Source organism: Schistocerca cancellata, unplaced genomic scaffold (genome assembly GCF_023864275.1).
Source record: "Schistocerca cancellata isolate TAMUIC-IGC-003103 unplaced genomic scaffold, iqSchCanc2.1 HiC_scaffold_799, whole genome shotgun sequence".
NCBI classification, from domain to species: domain Eukaryota; kingdom Metazoa; phylum Arthropoda; class Insecta; order Orthoptera; family Acrididae; genus Schistocerca; species Schistocerca cancellata.
In genome coordinates this window covers 4,753,261-4,773,523 of record NW_026046810.1, presented here as the reverse complement: position 1 = coordinate 4,773,523, position 20,263 = coordinate 4,753,261, and the positions used below count along the sequence as shown (strand labels likewise).

The 20,263-nt window shown below is 44.0% G+C and overlaps 1 protein-coding gene across 1 annotated transcript in view; it reads right to left on the bottom strand.

Moving 5' to 3' along the window:
* Nucleotides 1–14,023: 14,023 nt before the first annotated feature.
* The window catches only part of LOC126143451 (ankyrin-3-like), a 45,710-nt gene continuing 39,470 nt past the window's right edge, over nucleotides 14,024–20,263 (bottom strand). Inside the window, exon 4 of the mRNA XM_049915379.1 lies at nucleotides 14,024–14,411. Coding sequence (XP_049771336.1) covers nucleotides 14,024–14,411 — 388 coding nt within the window. The remainder of the gene's footprint in view (nucleotides 14,412–20,263) is intronic.

Genomic DNA, 20,263 nt, shown 5'->3' with positions numbered 1-20,263 from the left:
AGTTCTAGAATGAGAGTTTCACTCTGCAGCAGAGTGTGCGCTGATATCAAACTTCCTGGCAGAGTAAAACTGTGCGCCGGACCGACACTCGAACTCGGGACCTTTGCCTTTCGCGTGCAAGTGCTCTACCATCTGAGTTGCCCAAGCATGACTCACGCCCCGTCCTCAAAGCTTTACTTCCGTGAGTACCTCGTCTCCTACCTTCCAAACTTCACAGAAGCTCTCCTGCGAAAGGCAAAGATCCCGAGTTCGAGTCTCGGTCAGGCACACAGTTTTTATCTGCTGGGGAGTTTCATTAGAAATTCTATTCATCAGAGAAACACACCCAAACACAATCATCAAAAAATGCTCCAAAAGTTAAATCATCACGTTATACCTAACAATCCCAAACATCAGTGTGCCACACTTCATATTATAAATCATAAACGTCTGCATAATAATCATGAAAAGTTCGCTATCCTCACTTCCTATTATCTCACCATACCTTTGTTGTAAAAATCCATAAGTCATTGCTACAAATACTCCATCTACACTCCTGGAAATTGAAATAAGAACACCGTGAATTCATTGTCCCAGGAAGGGGAAACTTTATTGACACATTCCTGGGGTCAGATACATCACATGATCACACTGACAGAACCACAGGCTCATAGACACAGGCAACAGAGCATGCACAATGTCGGCACTAGTACAGTGTATATCCACCTTTCGCAGCAATGCAGGCTGCTATTCTCCCATGGAGACGATCGTAGAGATGCTGGATGTAGTCCTGTGGAACGGCTTGCCATGCCTTTTCCACCTGGCGCCTCAGTTGGACCAGCGTTCGTGCTGGACGTGCAGACCGCGTGAGACGACGCTTCATCCAGTCCCAAACATGCTCAATGGGGGACAGATCCGGAGATCTTGCTGGCCAGGGTAGTTGACTTACACCTTCTAGAGCACGTTGGGTGGCACGGGATACATGCGGACGTGCATTGTCCTGTTGGAACAGCAAGTTCCCTTGCCGGTCTAGGAATGGTAGAACGATGGGTTCGATGACGGTTTGGATGTACCGTGCACTATTCAGTGTCCCCTCGACGATCACCAGTGGTGTACGGCCAGTGTAGGAGATCGCTCCCCACACCATGATGCCGGGTGTTGGCCCTGTGTGCCTCGGTCGTATGCAGTCCTGATTGTGGCGCTCACCTGCACGGCGCCAAACACGCATACGACCATCATTGGCACCAAGGCAGAAGCGACTCTCATCGCTGAAGACGACACGTCTCCATTCGTCCCTCCATTCACGCCTGTCGCGACACCACTGGAGGCGGGCTGCACGATGTTGGGGCGTGAGCGGAAGACGGCCTAACGGTGTGCGGGACTGTAGCCCAGCTTCATGGAGACGGTTGCGAATGGTCCTCGCCGATACCCCAGGAGCAACAGTGTCCCTAATTTGCTGGGAATTGGCGGTGCGGTCCCCTACGGCACTGCGTAGGATCCTACGGTCTTGGCGTGCATCCGTGCGTCGCTGCGGTCCGGTCCCAGGTCGACGGGCACGTGCACCTTCCGCCGACCACTGGCGACAACATCGATGTACTGTGGAGACCTCACGCCCCACGTGTTGAGCAATTCGGCGGTACGTCCACCCGGCCTCCCGCATGCCCACTATACGCCCTCGCTCAAAGTCCGTCAACTGCACATACGGTTCACGTCCACGCTGTCGCGGCATGCTACCAGTGTTAAAGACTGCGATGGAGCTCCGTATGCCACGGCAAACTGGCTGACACTGACGGCGGCGGTGCACAAATGCTGCGCAGCTAGCGCCATTCGACGGCCAACACCGCGGTTCCTGGTGTGTCCGCTGTGCCGTGCGTGTGATCATTGCTTGTACAGCCCTCTCGCAGTGTCCGGAGCAAGTATAGTGGGTCTGACACACCGGTGTCAATGTGTTCTTTTTTCCATTTCCAGGAGTGTATAATTAATCCTTAAGTCTTCACATACGACACAGTAAAATTCTTACAGTCAATGAAGAAACCCTGGTTATAGCTCAGGATTAGAGTATCCCAGTGGAAGACGAAGAAATTAAATATCTTCTCCGATAGTTGACAGTACGTGTCATACCTGTGCAAATATTCATACTCTACCTGTTTTATCAGTACTATCTGGAATCCGTTATTGCATACGTCTGTACGTTAGCCTGTAAGAGAAAATGCATTATGACGCGCAAAATTCGATGTTATTGTTTCTCATGTTGCTTTTATCTTTTGTGATGCCTTTGTCTTTGGCGAAGGAGTCGTTACTGTCTTTTACGTAACTTTTGCTTTTAAAATGATGTATTGTAAAGATCGGGGTCAGTTATGTTAGAACACGGAATGGTATATACTCTGTAACAATCATGACACAGTGAAAATAAACATCCGAAATGGCTTGTACTTTTAGTGCTGTATGAGATAAAAATGTTATTGTCATGTACACATACAGGTCAATCAAAGAAAATTTGTAGAAAAAGTTTAACTACTACGTACAAACAGTTGGCGTTATAAGGAAACGAAGTGTTGTGTATCGTTATGGTGTTGTCTTCATGAGGAGTACAAAGTCGAACAATTGAACAGTGAACGGTTTTGTATTGGTGATGTGATGAAGACCTGTCGAAGCTTTCGTTCTGAGTGTTTCAAGATGTCCTACGTTCCGAAGTGGGATTCGTCGATTCCGAAATGGTCCTTTATAAGGTAATGCAAATTTGTGACACCTGTTCTTTGCTTTACTAAGACAATGGGCGTGTTTGAACTAAAACTTACTGTCCAACTTGAAATTTTTTAGTGTGACTTACCTTCTGTTGTAGCGTTTTCCTCTTCTCAGCTGCCTCTTTTGTATTAACTGTTGCAGTGTCTGTCTGTTAACGATGACGTAGACGCTGTGACTTGGGGAGAGACACAAGTTCTTTTATTTTGTCTGGCTGATTTTTATTCTTCAAAATTAAATGTGGCGAGAGCAAAGTTGTATCAGTAGCAGTTGAATTAGTGGTGATCTGAAAAATCTGTCCAATGGAGTGTGTTGTTTGGTTCGTCTGTTGCTGCTTCACGACTGTCTTCCTTGGGTCTGACTGACTGCGAAACGTCGAAATTTAATCCTTCATCTGCATTGACTGTGGCAAAATACGTGTCAGTTAAAAATGATGTGTACCATTGGTTATTTTTTGTGTATGAAGAAAGCTCTAATCTGTTAATTTCCCATTCGTGTATTGAAATGCTCTGCTGAAATTGTAATGCATCTTCATAGTCCGAAAATGGCATCATGTTCTGTTAAAAAACTCATACGCAGCTTAGCTTCAGTTTTTAAAAAGTTGGACGATCCAAAAATCCGCATAAATTGTGTGGCTGTGAACAGCAAATTTTAAGTGTGTGAGTGGTTTTTAACATCTATTCTTTTTCCTGAAACTGCTCCTCTAACTTTAGTCCTTTGTAATGGGATTGTAGAGCGAGAATTATTCGCATTGTGTTTATTGCCCGCTGCATCACTAATCGATGTAACTGGAGATCCGTAGTCGGTCAGCGCGGTGAAATTATGTAAGTCAGTTGGTATGCTTCTAATCGCATGATGCACATTCTTTTGTGGCTGTTCTTTTCCCTGCAATAACGTGACTCTTATGGGTTCCAACGTGATGATATGTTGTTTTACTGTATTGATACCGTAAAAACTGTAAACTGATTAAAACCTGAACTTTACTATTAATCTCTTTAATAAAAGCAAAGTGGTCACCGTGTGTTAATGGTCTGCAAGTAATGCTGTTCGTGAAATGGTGACTGCCCATTGATAATTTTCGTAGCAAACAGATCCTGAAATGGAAACATCTCACCTCGTAATGTAACTGCTTGGAAACACAGTGCTTGGCTGCTCTCTGCGCTCCAGTTGCAAATTTCTGACTCCAGTTGCTGAGAGCCTAATTGAATGCTCCAGACAGTGAGGAAACTGTTTTATACACACCACTGAGTGAGACACTGCTTTGAATAAAAATGGCTTGGGCCGAGGAATTGGTGAAATATGCCTTTAGCGAAATGTTTTTACATTATCGGATATATTATTACCCGTATGCAGTTCATATTACAACATTTATTAACATTGTCAAAGGAAGACACCGATACCAAAATCTTACTCTCACAAACGTCAGTGAAATAATGGACAAAAACCCTGACAGTGAAAATTAAACAATCTTTAATGAAAAATCTCAAATTCCTTTATTTTACTAATTCAAAAATGAAACTAATGTAACCAGCGCGACTACAGTGCCACTAAATAAAAAAAATGTTCCCTTCATTCCTCTTCATACTCTTTTCTGATATCCTTACACCTCATTTCATTCTGAACCGTTAATCGTATCTCTCTCCTCTGTTTCACAGCATTCAAACACGAGGCACTATACTTAAATGCAGGCGCTCTTAACTTCACGCCTGCACTGCCCAGAGTCCCCTGCTCGGCTTCTCAACTTACAACTACCCCCCTGATGCTGGAACTCCAGCGCCCCTCTCTCTCCCCGGCAGCGACGACAAACACGTGGACACCTTCTAGCGACACAGCTGCTCCTCCCTTCTTCCGCTTGGTAGGTAAACAGACCTGGTTAGACACTGTTCATATGAGACCCTGCTGCCTCAAATGCTGTCTCCTGTTCCTTATCAGCAGGTTAATGAGCGCCACGTCGCTGCCGCCATTTATTCTGATATCGACCGCATTTTTTAAATTTTTTTTGCCAAGGAAAGATGCCCAAATGAAGAGAAATAAGTACTTCCTTCTAGCACTGGGTAAGTAATTACATGTGGTTAACATTTTTTTAATATTACTCTGTGCGACGTCAAAGGCTATTATCTACAGATTCCTATTTGGAATGTGGTAACAGGGGGTATTCTGCTGTTCTTTATCAGCATTTAATGGACGTCTTTTAGTCTACTCTGCCGATGACTGCATTTTATCTGCGAACGGAAGATGCCCTACTCGAACAATCTTTTTGAGAAGTAGGGATCTTGAGTACTTCTTACTTTCATTTTATAACAAATAACATCTGGTTAACGTTTTAAACATTACATTCTGCTGCCTCAAATGTTTTCTACAGAGCCCCACATGAATTGTAGTAATAGCACTGTTCTTTTCCAGCATGTCATGAATGTGTTCTGGCTGCCACCATTTCCTCTGTCAACAACGGTGTTTTATATGCAAAGTGGAGATGCCCTGCCCAAAAGCACGCTTTTAAACATACAGAAACCAGTACCTCCTTCTTTTATTTGGTAAGTGATTACATCTGGTTTAGACTCTCAATATTACGTTCCACATATTGAAAATGTTACAATAATTGTGCCGATAATGGAAAAGAAAAGCGTTGTTATTTTGTGTCGCGTCACCAAGACCTCAGTGAGTGTCCCTGCAGTTTCTTTGCCTCAGTCTGCTATCAACTGAAGGCCGCGGCAGGCGCCTCTTGCCGACACGCTGTGGTGACGTCATAACCCCACCGCCCACACACGCTGGCCCCGTAATCGAGTCAGCCTGGCCTTGTTGCCTCTCACCGGAACAACAAATCAACACTTTATTAAAGTCTGGAGCTCAGTATGACACACTAACACGCCAGACTGGGGTCTTCTGCCGTTTTCGAAAAAAGTCACAATTCACGAACGGTTACAGATAAATCGTTGCACTTGTTCCGTTTTACCCTTGTACATTAAACTTTAAAACGAAGTAACACATTATAGTAACCAACTTCACTTAAGTTTACACTGTTATTGCAAGTTTGTAGCTGAAACAAGAAAAATAAAAAAGTTTTACAGCAGTATTTATGGTAGGTAGAAAGAATATTGGACTGGTTTATGTTTTATAAAAAACAAACTGAAATGCATTTATTAAAAAATATCGCAATACACAACTAAATTAATTTACATTTTTTATAAATAATTTGTATACGTAATTGGCTTTCGTGTTGTAATGGTTCTTTATTTACGTGACCATTACGGCACTCCAACCCCAGTTTTCGATGCCAGTAATATCGTACTGCTTTTCTGCGAAGTAGCAGACATATTTTTGTGACAATATTCACATTTGGTTTTATTAGTGTACAGGTACACCGATGTATCGATATATTACAGTGATATGGTTCTTGTGTGTATTCATTTCTGTGAGACTCATAATCTTTGACTTACTTGTAACCGTTTTCGCGTGAATGCGCACAGAGCAGTCTTTGTTTCACTTTGGCAGAAGTTAAGTTGTTATTTCGCTTTATAAAAGAACAGTCAAGTCTGATATTTCGTTAAAGTGGAAATTCAATATAGGACGACTGATAAAAAACTGTTTTCTTGATGTTACAATGAAGAATAAGTATATGTGAATTGCCAGCCGCGGTGGCCGTGCGGTTCTAGGCGCTTCAGTCCGGAACCGAGGGACTGCTACGGTCGCAGGTTCGAATCCTGCCTCGGGCATGGATGTGTGTGATGTTGTTAGGTTAGTTCGCTGTAAGTAGTTCTAAGTTCTAGGGGACTGATGACCTAAGATGTTAAGTCCCTTAGTGCTCAGAGCCATTTGAACCATTTATATGTGAATTTACCAGAAGTTTAATAAAAATGTGGATCATGAACACCAAGTCAAAAATTACTTGTACCATACCCTTATTCTGATCTGGTATTGTTTGATCATTAAGAATTCCCCAAAAACGCATTTGTTAGGTGTTCAAATATTGCTAAAATACAGATCTGGACCTTCTAGCAGTCAAAGTGGAATCAACCTAGAATCAACAAGATGAGCCATAACAACTTGGACGAAATCCACGTGGGAATCCATTAACGGTAAGTGCCAAATTAATGACTCTTTTTTCAGTGACCTCATTATTTCCATTCTGACGATACCATCCACAGTGGATAACTTTGTTGCTGCCCGATAAAGGGAACATATGGTGCGTGAGCAACATTATTAATCTGATTTCTAACTTACTTTGCAAGTGGTGGTATTGTTAGAGTGTGAAACGATTCAAAGCATTCTGCCTTGCACAGCGCAACATCACACACTGGACAAAAGTATGTTCTTTCCGTTTCGACTCTCCAGTTTCTTTTTTAACTTTGTCACCACACGCTTTACACCATCTCCACGGCCTCGCTTTGCTCTGAGTTGGAGGAATTTTTCTTATGAAATGTCGCCCAAGAAGGTTGTCGCCTGCAGTCGAACACTTCGCCGCTACTTGATCCTTTCCAGCCATCGTGGCTAGTGTTTCTCCAGTTAACACACATGAGTTTATCTGGAGGACATGGTTGCCTGTGTAGCATTTTATACATAACTGACGAAGTCGCCTTTTGCCTGTCTCAGAAAATACGGGACTCTATCTTTCCCTTGGAGCTCTCTTGTTTGATGCGGAGGGAGTGCAGAGGTTTAGAGCCTTTGACAATGCGTCCTCCCGCCTCTTTTTCTACATCATTTAGTTACTGTGTTCGTGAAGAGTTACTCACCGCAAAAGGCGCAAAATCTGCATTACGAAACTCTGCACTTGGCCGGTGGCCACCCGAGCGAGAAGCAGAACGGGTACTTCTGCGCATGCGCGGGCGTATCGAAAAAAAAAAAATACGAGCTTACGGAATATCGGACCAGGTTTGTGATTGGATTCAGGATTTCCTAGAAGAAAGAACACAACATGTCATTCTTAACGGTTCAAAATCTGCAGATGTAGAGGTAATTTCGGGAGTACCGCAAGGAAGCGTGATAGGACCCTTATTGTTTACAATATACATAAATGACTTAGTTGACAACATCGGTAGCTCCGTGAGGCTATTTGCAGATGACACGGTTGTCTACAAGAAAGTAGCAACATCAGAAGACTCGTACGTACTCCAGGAAGACCTGCAGAGGATTAATGCATGGTGCGACAGCTGGCAGCTTTCCCTAAACGTAGATAAATGTAATATAATGCGCATACATAGGGGCAGAAATCCATTCCAGTACGATTATGCCATAGGTGGTAAATCATTGGAAGCGGTAACGACCGTAAAATACTTAGGAGTTACTATCCGGAGCGATCTGAAGTGGAATGATCACATAAAACAAATAGTGGGAAAAGCAGGCGCCAGGTTGAGATTCATAGGAAGAATTCTAAGAAAATGTGACTCATCGACGAAAGAAGTAGCTTACAAAACGCTTGTTCGTCCGATTCTTGAGTATTGCTCATCAGTATGGGACCCTTACCAGGTTGGATTAATAGAAGAGATAGACATGATCCAGCGAAAAGCAGCACGATTCGTCATGGGGACATTTAGTCAGCGCGAGAGCGTTACGGAGATGCTGAACAAGCTCCAGTGGCGGACACTTCAAGAAAGGCGTTACGCAATACGGAGAGGTTTATTATCGAAATTACGAGAGAGCACATTCCGGGAAGAGATGGGCAACATATTACTACCGCCCACATATATCTCGCGTAATGATCACAACGAAAAGATCCGAGAAATTAGAGCAAATACGGAGACTTACAAGCAGTCGTTCTTCCCAAGCACAATTCGTGAATGGAACAGGGAAGGGGGGATCAGATAGTGGTACAATAAGTACCCTCCGCCACACACCGTAAGGTGGCTCGCGGAGTATAGATGTAGATGTAGATGTAGAATCCCTCTGCTGACTCTTTGATGCTGGTACCCTTTCTGCCTCCAGATGGCTGTCGCGCTGGACCTGTACCGTACGTTTTTGACAGCTCCGTCACTCTCTTAATAGTAACTGGTTCCAGAACGGAGGAGCGTTCCCTTTGCACAGCTAGGCCACCAAATTTAATTACCGTCAACGTTCATGTCCACTGTAAGGTACAGTGATTGTCACAATGTATCTGTGAAAAAAATCATTTTAGATGTTTTAAACAGGTAAATGAAGTCTAAACATGAAGATGAACAATATTCAGGGCCAACATTTTAATCAGAGTCATTTGTTTTGCAAACAAATGACATATACAAATTACACTGAAATCGGCCTGCTCTCTCGCAGGCGAATTGTTCGATGTACTGACTAGCCTCTAATTTGCATCGTGTAGTGTGTGCTTCGCATACACACATTTACCAAAAGACATGGGACATTCTGATTAAAAATAGTCCGACCGTGCATGTGTAACGTCAGTCCCGGATGGCGCGTAAATATTTAAGCGGAATGTCTCAGCGACAGAACATGCAATTGACGTCTGCTGGGATAAAATTAGACGTTTTCAGGTGTGAACCCATCCCTTAAAAGAACTGCCGTTGCGCTGTTTATTTCTGCATCGGTAGTAATGGCAGCTTGAAAGCCAGCTGATGTCCCTACACCTGCCGTTGAGACTTGCTGCAAAAATAATACATCAAACGTGACATCTTGTATTATATCATCTAGCGCACTAAGTGTAACAGACGTTGTTATCGAAATAATGTTTAGTGTTAGTACATGCGCGGGCAGTCTGACGACGGGAATTCTGAAGCGCGAATGACGCCACCTGTTGCTGTTTTCCACGTGAATAACAGTGTTGTAAGCGTTTTCGCCCAAGAGACAAGACCGAATGTTTACACAGGCTTTCGTTACGTAGAGAGTAATGCAACATGTTACAATTATGTTGCTCTTTCCGGAAATAACTGTTTCTTTGGCGTCATTTTTATCGATGAAATTCGGATCTCTGAAATTTCTTTGTTATTTCGTGATCTGGCGTGCGCAGACGCGTACTTAAATGAAAAAAAGTACCGTAAACTCGTCGCTGTGAAAGCGGGCTTGAAACGCATTTGGTCGGTACACACCTGTCTGAAGCGTATTTCACAATGCTCTTCCACTCCTTCCACCGATACCCGCGCTGTTGGTGCTGCAGAGGAAAGGAAAGCTGAAGCCTGTTTCTCGTCGCTCTTGCTAAGCACAATAATATTCCCAACTTATTTTCTATTTATGGTTACGGTCGTATTCAGTGACACTGTAACGCTCTTGTCATAGCTGATTCCCCGTTCTACCCTAACAGATTCGAAAAGTTCGGCTCTATTTGTCACTTGCAAGCCTAAGATGCTGTCTTCACGACTCGTTTCTCAGATTCATGGCTCGAGGCAGTTTTTGGGTAAACCACTTGGATCAGTTTGTTATGACTCTCTGGCCCTGCCACCAGCCCCGGCTACCCGAGTCTCCCACTGCAGAGGTGGCAGGTTAAAGGTTCCATCTGAAACTATAAATAACCAGGAAGTGCACCCCAGATGTTCTCCGGGTTTCTTACTTTCCATTCAGAGCTCTTAATAGACGAGTAGTTCAAAGATATTTCTAGCATCGCGACTGCAACAGGAAAAGGCCGGAACAGCTGTGGTACTCAAACTATCCTCCGCCACACACCAGAATGTATCTGTGAAATTATCATTTCAGACTTTCCGAATCGGTAAATTATTTCAGAAAGGCGTTATCTTGTGAATTTTGGAGCAGTTTTGACACAAAACGGGATGCGTTACATTTTATCTTCATTTGCACAATTGACACGACAGCAGATCTGGTGCAGTTATTGTTTACAAGTCTGAAGATAAAGATTTACAATATTCAGGACCAATATTTTAAATTGAGTTATCTGTATTGCAGATAAATGATATGTATAAATTACATTGAAAACGACTTCCTCTCTCGCAGGCGAATTGTTTGATGTACCGGCTAGCGTGGATTTCGCATCGTGTAGCATGTGCTTCGCATACTTCCGTACGAAATTTAATTTTTACCGTTTTCTGTCGCACCGGACTGAGATTTACGTATTTCGTTATCAAAATAAATTTTAGCCATTTCTCAGATACCAACCACACACTTTGAAGCACTAGTTTAAATAAATGCGAACGTTTCAAAATACACTCCTGGAAATTGAAATAAGAACACCGTGAATTCATTGTCCCAGGAAGGGGAAACTTCATTGACACATTCCTGGGGTCAGATACATCACATGATCACACTGACAGAACCACAGGCACATAGACACAGGCAACAGAGCATGCACAATGTCGGCACTAGTACAGTGTATATCCACCTTTCGCAGCAATGCAGGTTGCTATTCTCCCATGGAGACGATCGTAGAGATGCTGGATGTAGTCCTGTGGAACGGCTTGCCATGCCATTTCCACCTGGCGCCTCAGTTGGACCAGCGTTCTTGCTGGACGTGCAGACCGCATGAGACGACGCTTCATCCAGTCCCAAACATGCTCAATGGGGGACAGATCCGGAGATCTTGCTGGCCAGGGTAGTTGACTTACACCTTCTAGAGCACGTTGGGTGGCACAGGATACATGCGGACATGCATTGTCCTGTTGGAACAGCAAGTTCCCTTGCCGGTCTAGGAATGGTAGAACGATGGGTTCCATGACGGTTTGGATGTACCGTGCACTATTCAGTGTCCCCTCGATGATCACCAGTGGTGTACGGCCAGTGTAGGAGATCGCTCCCCACACCATGATGCCGGGTGTTGGCCCTGTGTGCCTCGGTCGTATGCAGTCCTGATTGTGGCGCTCACCTGCATGGCGCCAAACACGCATACGACCATCATTGGCGCCAAGGCAGAAGCGACTCTCATCGCTGAAGACGACACGTCTCCATTCGTCCCTCCATTCACGCCTGTCGCGACACCACTGGAGGCGGGCTGCACGATGTTGGGGCGTGAGCGGAAGACGGCCTAACGGTGTGCAGGACCGTAGCCCAGCTTCATGGAGGCGGTTGCGAATGGTCCTCGCCGATACCCCAGGAGCAACAGTATCCCTAATTTGCTGGGAATTGGCGGTGCGGTCCCCTACGGCACTGCGTAGGATCCTACGGTCTTGGCGTGCATCCGTGCGTCGCTGCGGTCCGGTCCCAGGTCGACGGGCACGTGCACCTTCCGCCGACCACTGGCGACAACATCGATGTACTGTGGAGACCTCACGCCCCACGTGTTGAGCAATTCGGCGGTACGTCCACCCGGCCTCCCGCATGCCCACTATACGCCCTCGCTCAAAGTCCGTCAACTGCACATACGGTTCACGTCCACGCTGTCGCGGCATGCTACCAGTGTTAAAGACTGCGATGGAGCTCCGTATGCCACGGCAAACTGGCTGACACTGACGGCGGCGGTGCACAAATGCTGCGCAGCTAGCGCCATTCGACGGCCAACACCGCGGTTCCTGGTGTGTCCGCTGTGCCGTGCGTGTGATCATTGCTTGTACAGCCCTCTCGCAGTGTCCGGAGCAAGTATGGTGGGTCTGACACACCGGTGTCAATGTGTTCTTTTTTCCATTTCCAGGAGTGTATATGACGTCCGTTTCGACAGTGGATGTCTGCCGTGAGTGCTATTGTGTTTGACGATGCGAAGAACACAGGTGGAGTTCTGGGCTGTTTTCCGTCTGCTGACGCGTGCCCTACCGTTCCAAAGTGCCGTAATAGCAGAGTGGAACAGGTGAATGGCGTTAGGCGCGATCCGATTTTTGGGGAGTCGCCGTTTTCTCTTTTAGGATGCTCTAGCGCGGTCACCGCTCGCCGTCAGAAAATCTCTGCTGATTGCTGCATGTTGTAGAAGAGTTTGTCCAATTTAATTTTGTGTTGGGTTTTCAACTTTGAGAAACACGTAGTCTGTGAAATACATGAAAATCTGAGAAGTCGGAAAATTTTGAGGCTTTCGTTGTGAAGCCGACGTACTACAGGGCAGGAAGCACGAAATTTGGATTTAGGAGCCCAAAACATATGATTGTGGAATCGCTGAGAAAGATCTGCCGCAGTTTCTTAGTAAGTGGTGTCATTCCACGTAGGAGTGGCTCTGGATAGTTACTGCTGGTCAACTTACTGTTTCCAGCAATTTGTGATCAGTAGTGCAATTGTACAGTAGTGGATTTCTTTTCCTGTGTATGCGCAGTATATTACATTTATTTATGTTGAGGATCAACTGGCAGAGCCTGAAGTATTCATCATTGCCGTGGAGGTCACTCACCAAGTCAATACTGCCTTCTGGCATTGCTGCTTCCTCGTAGAGAATGTTAAGGAGCTTCCGTGTGTAACGCCGCCAGATGAGGGCAACAGAAGGTCTTGTTCAGAATGCAGTCTGCCACTTTGGTCACACATGCACGCACGGGTATGCAAAGTCTAATTGTATCACAGCAGACAGGGGAATGAATGTTCCAAATGTGGTCTGCTTCCAAAACACCTATAGAGATGCAAAACTGTACTTTGGGAAACTGCCGTATAATTCCAGTGATCGCTCCATGTCTCACGTGATTGAGTATAATTCCCTGAGAGATGGTAGTTTGTTCTGTAAGAGCAGCAAGCGAGGTGTGTGGGAGAGGAATGATTTTAGGTGGATCTTCAATTGTCTTTATTTGAAGGTGAGCTGGCAAGAAGGCTGCAGGTGGTGTGAGCATGATGTGGTGTGAGCACTGCTACCAATGTGACATTACAGTTAAACATGAAAAGTACTTGTGTGGTGCACGCACATAAGTGAATTCGGTGTGAAATCGGAAGTGAAGATAGATTCTAAGTGAACAGATTATATGGCAGTAATATGTGTATGGTGCAGTTTGCACTGATGTAATTTAGCGCCATAGACACTGCTAGCAAATAGTTTGCAGTAATTAGGTAATGTAGCAGACTGTTGGGAAGAAGTGACGTTATTGCGGCTGGGAGACGTGTTACACAACAACCGCTATTCTCGGATTTGTCTCTTGGAAGAGATTGGGCTTTTACGTTTCGAAATACAGGCAGTTGTGAGAGACGTCGGCTGTATTCTTGTAAGCTGTTTGAATACTGTATGCGGGACGAGAAACACAAGACAGAGAGGGAGAGAGAAGTGGAGTTTATAAATGATGGAGTATTTTGCAATTGTTGCTGAGCTTTTGCAGAAATTGCTTGTGAAATGTTTTACATAGTGAATTCTCAAAAGGAAGGTTTGTCACGTTGGTTTACAGATATCTCCTGTTGTTGCATTAGTTGTGGTGTTACTGGGGTGATTGTGTGGACTGCGAAAGGTAGAAATGAATAGACAAAGTGATTTTTTTTCAATTTTTTATTTTAATATCTTGTACAATGAAGTACAGGATGTCATTTTCTCTAGTGGCACGTATTAACGCTCTGTTAGCATCTCGACGATCTCCTGATGGTTTTCCTCCCTGGCGTAGTCCAGGGGGGTCCTCCCACTATTACTCGTCACCCCCCTGTCGGCTCCGGCCTGCAGCAACGCAGCCGCCGCTTCTGCGTGGCCACACCATGCCGCCTCGTGCAGCGGCGTCCACCCCCACTGATCCCTGGCGTTGGGGTCGGACGCCGCAGAGAGCAGCAGCCGCAGCACAGCCGCGTGGCCTCTCTCTGCAGCCGAGTGCAGGGCGGTGTCCCCGCCCCCGCCCCTCGCCCCCACGTCCGCCCCAGCCGCGAGCAACGCCCGCACCTCCTCCACCGCCCCCTCCTCAGCCGCCTGTATCAGCCTCCTCCCTCGCTCTGCATCAGAAAGGCTCCTGCACATAACATCGACACTCTTACTCTCTACTATCGAGACACACACACCAAATTAAGAAAACTGTCACAGCCGCAAAACTGCCAACAATTCTGAATACACTTCTTCTGAGCGACAAATCACAAATCTAGAAATCTCGCTTCTGCGATACGCGTTAACCAGCGTATTACAGACAGATCCACAGAACTAGCCCATAATAAAAAAACTTCAGCCATCTGCCATTAAAAATAGGTGCACTCCATCTTTTAACATATTCATTTGGTTTTCCTCGTAATTCACTCCACAGATCCGCCTCCTTTCACCTCGGCATGCAGTTGCTACCCAATCCTTCATCTACATTCAAACACACCCCTAAAACTACCTTCTCTGGGTACCAATTCCTTCTGTCACTTAGGAAGAAAACACTAGAAACTATACACATCTGTAAGTACTGAAATACAATTTCCTCACCAGATAGCTAAGTGATTCAGACCAGTAACATGGAAATTTCCTGACATACCGACAAAAAATATAAGTCACTGCTTCGTACACAATAAGTTGGTCGACATATTTCAAATACAACAAGGGCACCAGGTAGACTCTCCCTGACACACACACACACACACACACACACACACACACACACACACACACACACACATGCAACAAGAGATACATCCACTGCAACATTCATTTCCATCTACTTACACACTTTGAAAGCCACCATATGGTCTGTGGTAGGCGGTATCCTGCACAACTACTATCCTCCGTCATGTTAACTTTGTGTAACTTTTTGCAATTTTTGAAAATTCTGGACACAAACTAAGTTACACACCGCTACAGGCAGCGTAACACTTTACATTTATAGTTAAAAAGGTCTTCGGAACTGTAAACGTACACCAACTATGTTGCTCTTGAGTAAAATTTCTGTTTCAGTAGTAGTAGAAACACTTAAACCGTAACTTTAGACCAGTCTCAAAAATGTACTATATTTCCTGCATCTAATGCTATGCATAAATTAGATCATGCCAGAAAGAAATCAGGTGCGTGCAAGAAATAGAAACAGACAGTGTTGATTCATTATCGCATGTTCACTTACAAATATCAAAATACATGTACAGATCTGGCATTGCTGAACTTGAACCGATGTCGCGAGAACCTCTCCCCACAGCTGATGCAAGTCAAAGGCTAATCCCAAGAGAGAGCCAGTAAGAAGCTCCAAAGACAAGTGAAATACTAACTAGAAACTACAGAGGTAATAAAACTGGTGCATTTAGTTCAAAATAATCAATGTAGGTGGAGCAGCAACCATATGAAACAAAATTAATAACTGGTACACACAGAAAGTTATCCTAACTGACAGCAGTCATTTCCTCTTTCCGTTCTGCTCGCAAATTCAGCGAGGGAGAAACGACTGCCTGTGTGCCTCTGTATGAGCGATAATGCCTCTCACCCTATCTTCACACGCCTTGTCTCAAGTGTACATTGCCAGAACTAGAATTGTTCTGCAGTCAGCGTCAAAAAACAGTTCCCTAAACTTTCTCAACAGAATTCCTCGAAAAGAATTTCGCCTCCCCTCCATTGATTCAGATTTGAGTTCCTGAAGCTTCTGCGCAATACCTCTGCGCCGCTCGAAACTGCCGGCAGCGAATCTAGCAGCCCAGCTGTCAGTCCTTTAGCTGTCTTCCTTTAATTCTACCTGTTGCCGATACCAAACACTCTAGCAGTACTCGAGAATAGGTCGCACCAGCGGCCTACGTGCAGCCTCATCTACAGGCCAACCACACTTTCCTAAAATTCTCCCAACAAACTAAAGTCGACCTCCCGTCTTCCCAACCACAGTCCTCTCATGCTCGTTCCATTTCGTATCACTTTGCGAACTCTCGCTCACACATTTAAGCGACGCCTCTGTGTCTAGCGGAACACCGCTACTGCTGTACCTCAACATCACGTGTCTGTTTTTCCTGCTCACCTGCATCAACTTACATTTCTCTACGTTTACAGATTGTTGCCATTCGTCACACCAACTAGAAATTTTGTCCAACTCGCCTTGTGTCCTCCTACACTCATTCAGCGACGACATCTTACTGTACACTAGGGGACAATCAGCAAACAGCCGCAGATACCTGTCCACCAGACCATTTATGTATACGGACAGTAACAACGGCCCCACCACCCTTTTATGGAGCACTCCTGCCTCTGGCGAACGCTCGCCACTGAGGACAACATACTGGGTTCTGTCACTTAAGAGCTCAGGTCCACTCACATACATGGGAACCTATTCCATACGTTTCTATCTCTTTCAACAGTCAACAGTAATTCACCATGTCAAATACTCTGAGGACATGTACGAATATGTTATTCAGAGGTGATCGATAAGTGAACCACATCACAGGAAAATCTGCACAATGCAAAGAATTGCGATCTTTGGGGTAAAAATGGCTCAGTCACCTCTATTGCAATCACGGATTGTATTAAAGAGTCGGCACAGAAAGAACTGGGGGCAAATACTGCCCGTCCCAAAAAGAAAGGATTGTAGTTTACACAAAAGTCAGCCTTACCGCTATTGGACGCATCAGAAAGGCGACCGAAAATAAACCACACGGTTTGCCAGAGCCGCCAAGAAACTCCACTAAGAAATTTGGGGAATAAATCCATCATTGCAGGCAGCTTCTCAAAATAGGTAATTTGATCAACCATAGTGACGTTTGTATGGCTAAAAAAATAGTGCTGACATTACACAAATTAGCTGTTGCTGTAAAAACAAAAACATTATTTTCCTTGCAAGAAAGCTGTTTAGCGTAAGACACTGCATGAAATGTGATTTACCTGGAACAGACCTCTAAGTCACGAGCAAGACTCGCTCTAACGGTACCGTGGCACATTGCATTAATAGTAATCAGACGACGACGGACGTTACTTATCACGTTTTTCCCAAGGATGAGCACTTGCGACGTGAATGGATGGTTCGATGCAAACGCAAGGACAAAGTGAATGTGAAACCTGCAAGTGTGTGGTCAGCTCCTTATCGGCCAGAAGATTATGAACGGGATTTGAGAAATGAGCTTCAAGGGTTACCTTCAAGAAAGAAGTTATCATCAGCAGCAATCCCCTGCATAAACATTCCGAACTGGCGTGGACAAGAAATTGTGGAAAGCGGTGATGCAAACGAAAGGGTAAGACGTCTGCACATACATAACACTTTCAATAATTGAAACTGAAAAATTACCACAATACAAATGAATTCACATAAATGCAACGCTTTTTGACGCATTACTATATTGCTTTACGGGAGTGAATGACTCGCTATATTGTACAGGCAATAAATAATGTTGCTTAAGTGTATTTGCTTTTCCTCCTGGATATAATAGCTACATTTGTCCTAGAAATAGCCATTTTTTAAAGTATTCTCGATATGTTAACTATTTTAAAGCTAGTATATAGTTCAAATGACAAAATTAGCATATTTCGTGTAATTTGTTTACATTTATTTCTGTAACAATAGCTGATGCTGACCAGTTGACTTTGCAGCGTAGTGGTATGGTTTCTGACTCCCATGTTGGAGGTTACGGGTTCGTATACCTGTATTTCCTCTTACACTGTATTTTTACATTTTATCAAACTAGGCTATTGTAGCCGCTTATGCCACTGATATTTAATCGCTTTTGTCAATTGATCTGATTTTTAGTGAAAAATTAATGCAGTTGCGTAGTACTTAGTCAAAAATTTTAGGAATAGTAGGCCTACTTGGTAAATAATTTTAGGAATAACAAAATTAAAATCAAATTCATTTCTTAGGCATCTGGAAGTCGTGCACAACGCTGTGGAGCAAGAAGTTTGCAAAAGCAAGCTTTGACGGCTTTAGAAACTGTGTCACCGGAAAAAAAAAAAAAAAAAAAAAAAAAAAAAAAAAAAAAAAAAAAAAAAAAGAAAGAAAGAAAGAAAGAAAAAGAAAAAAAAAGTCGACCGAACCACATGTACAGATTAGTGGAATTCAGAGAACATGGCCCATGCATGAACTTTTAAGAGCTCTGTCACCTAAAGCATACACTTATTTGCGAAAGCAAAAAATTCCTTTGCCGTGCAGGGCAACCCTTCACAAATGGACGAAGGAATTTAAAAGCAGACCGAGTATTCTTGAAGATATCCTGTGTTTATTGAAAGCCAAGTCACACACTTTTACTACTCGAGAGAGAGAGACAAGCTGTTCTGACTTTTCACGGAATCAATGTTGATGGCCAGATATGTTACGATTCATCTGAAGACGTAGTAGTCGGACAACATTCCAATGCGCAAGTTTGCACGATACGTGGGTTGTGTAAGCAGTGGAAACCACCAGTTTACTATGATTTCGACACTGTGATGACCAGTAATTTGCTTCAGAGCATCATTAAGGCAGTTGAGGAATCAGGAATCGGTGTTGTTGCTGTGACGTGTGACATGGGCGGAAAAAATATAAAAGTTTGGAAGGAACTGTCTGTCGATACAGAGAGAACTTATTTCGTAAATAAAGCAGACGACACCACGAGTGTATAGGTTTTCTTCGATGTACCACATCGGTTAAAGTTATTACTGAATCGTTTCTTGGATACAGGCATTACGCTACCTGATGGGTCCAAAATATCTCGGGCAGCTCTACAGGAACTTTTAAAGCATCAGAAGAGTGACTTAACGATAACACACCACATTACTGAAGCGCACTTAAACGTAACTCGACAAGCAAGGCAGAATGTACAGACGGCAGCGCGACTATTTTCACGACAAACAGCTCAGGCTTTGAAGTATATTCTCCATAAAGACGTTGAAAGTAATTTTATTGAACTCGTTAACGACGTCTTTGATGTCTTGAACTCTGGAGTTCCAAAATATGAATGCTCATCCCTGCGTAGTGGGTTTGGAATAAATCTCTCAATTTGAGAAAATACTTTGAACAGATTCTTAGACATCTGTCCAGCAATGCGCGTTGGTGACAAAGAAAGAATGTTGCCTTTCCAAAAAGGTTTTATAACTTCAATGAAATCTCTCTCTTTGGTCTTTTCGAAAGTATGAAAAGTGTGTAAGTTAGCTATATATTAACTTGTAGACTGAATCAAGATTGCGTGGAAAGTTTTTTTCCTAGGGTATGAGGATTAGGTATATTTCATAACAATCCTACACCTTTTGAAGGAAGGAACAGGATACGTATCCTTATACTGACGGGTAATGCAAGTGATATCTCTCTCTCTGGGAACACGCCAGTTACTAAAGAATTAAACACGGAGTCGTCCCAATGTGACGTCGACACGGATCCTGCATCCCCAAGTTTCATTACCAGTGAGCTCTGTGTAAATGTTGCTGACTAAGCGCCACTATGAGAAATCCCAGAAACTGTGAATGTGGAAGAAAATTTAGTGACATTTAGTAACAATGGGGGACGACTCTGTAACCTCAAATGTTCTTCCAGATGCGGTAAAATACATTGAAGGCTATATTGCATTTAAGTGCCACAACATTGATAAATCACTGGGCTTTCCAGGAGCAAAAAGTGAAGGAGATCATGCTGCAGACTGGATATCAATTACATCTCGTGGTGGTCTTTACACTCCAATGGCAGCATGGGAAAACAACAGTGTTGCTGTTTGAAGAAGAATTTGCTGCTGTTCACGGAAATGGACTGTGTAAACAAAAAAATGTCGTCAAGTCTCTGTGGTCTATTACAAAACAAAAGTTTCCTGAGGTTCATGAAGCAGTTATTACTCCTTACATAAAAACGAGAATATTTGTAAGGATTAGGCATCTCAATCAAGGAGCAAAGTTGGAAGCAATGAAGAAATGTGCCGCAAAGACGAAGCAGTTATGGATTGCATCGTTGTCTGATAAACGGCAGTAGAAACA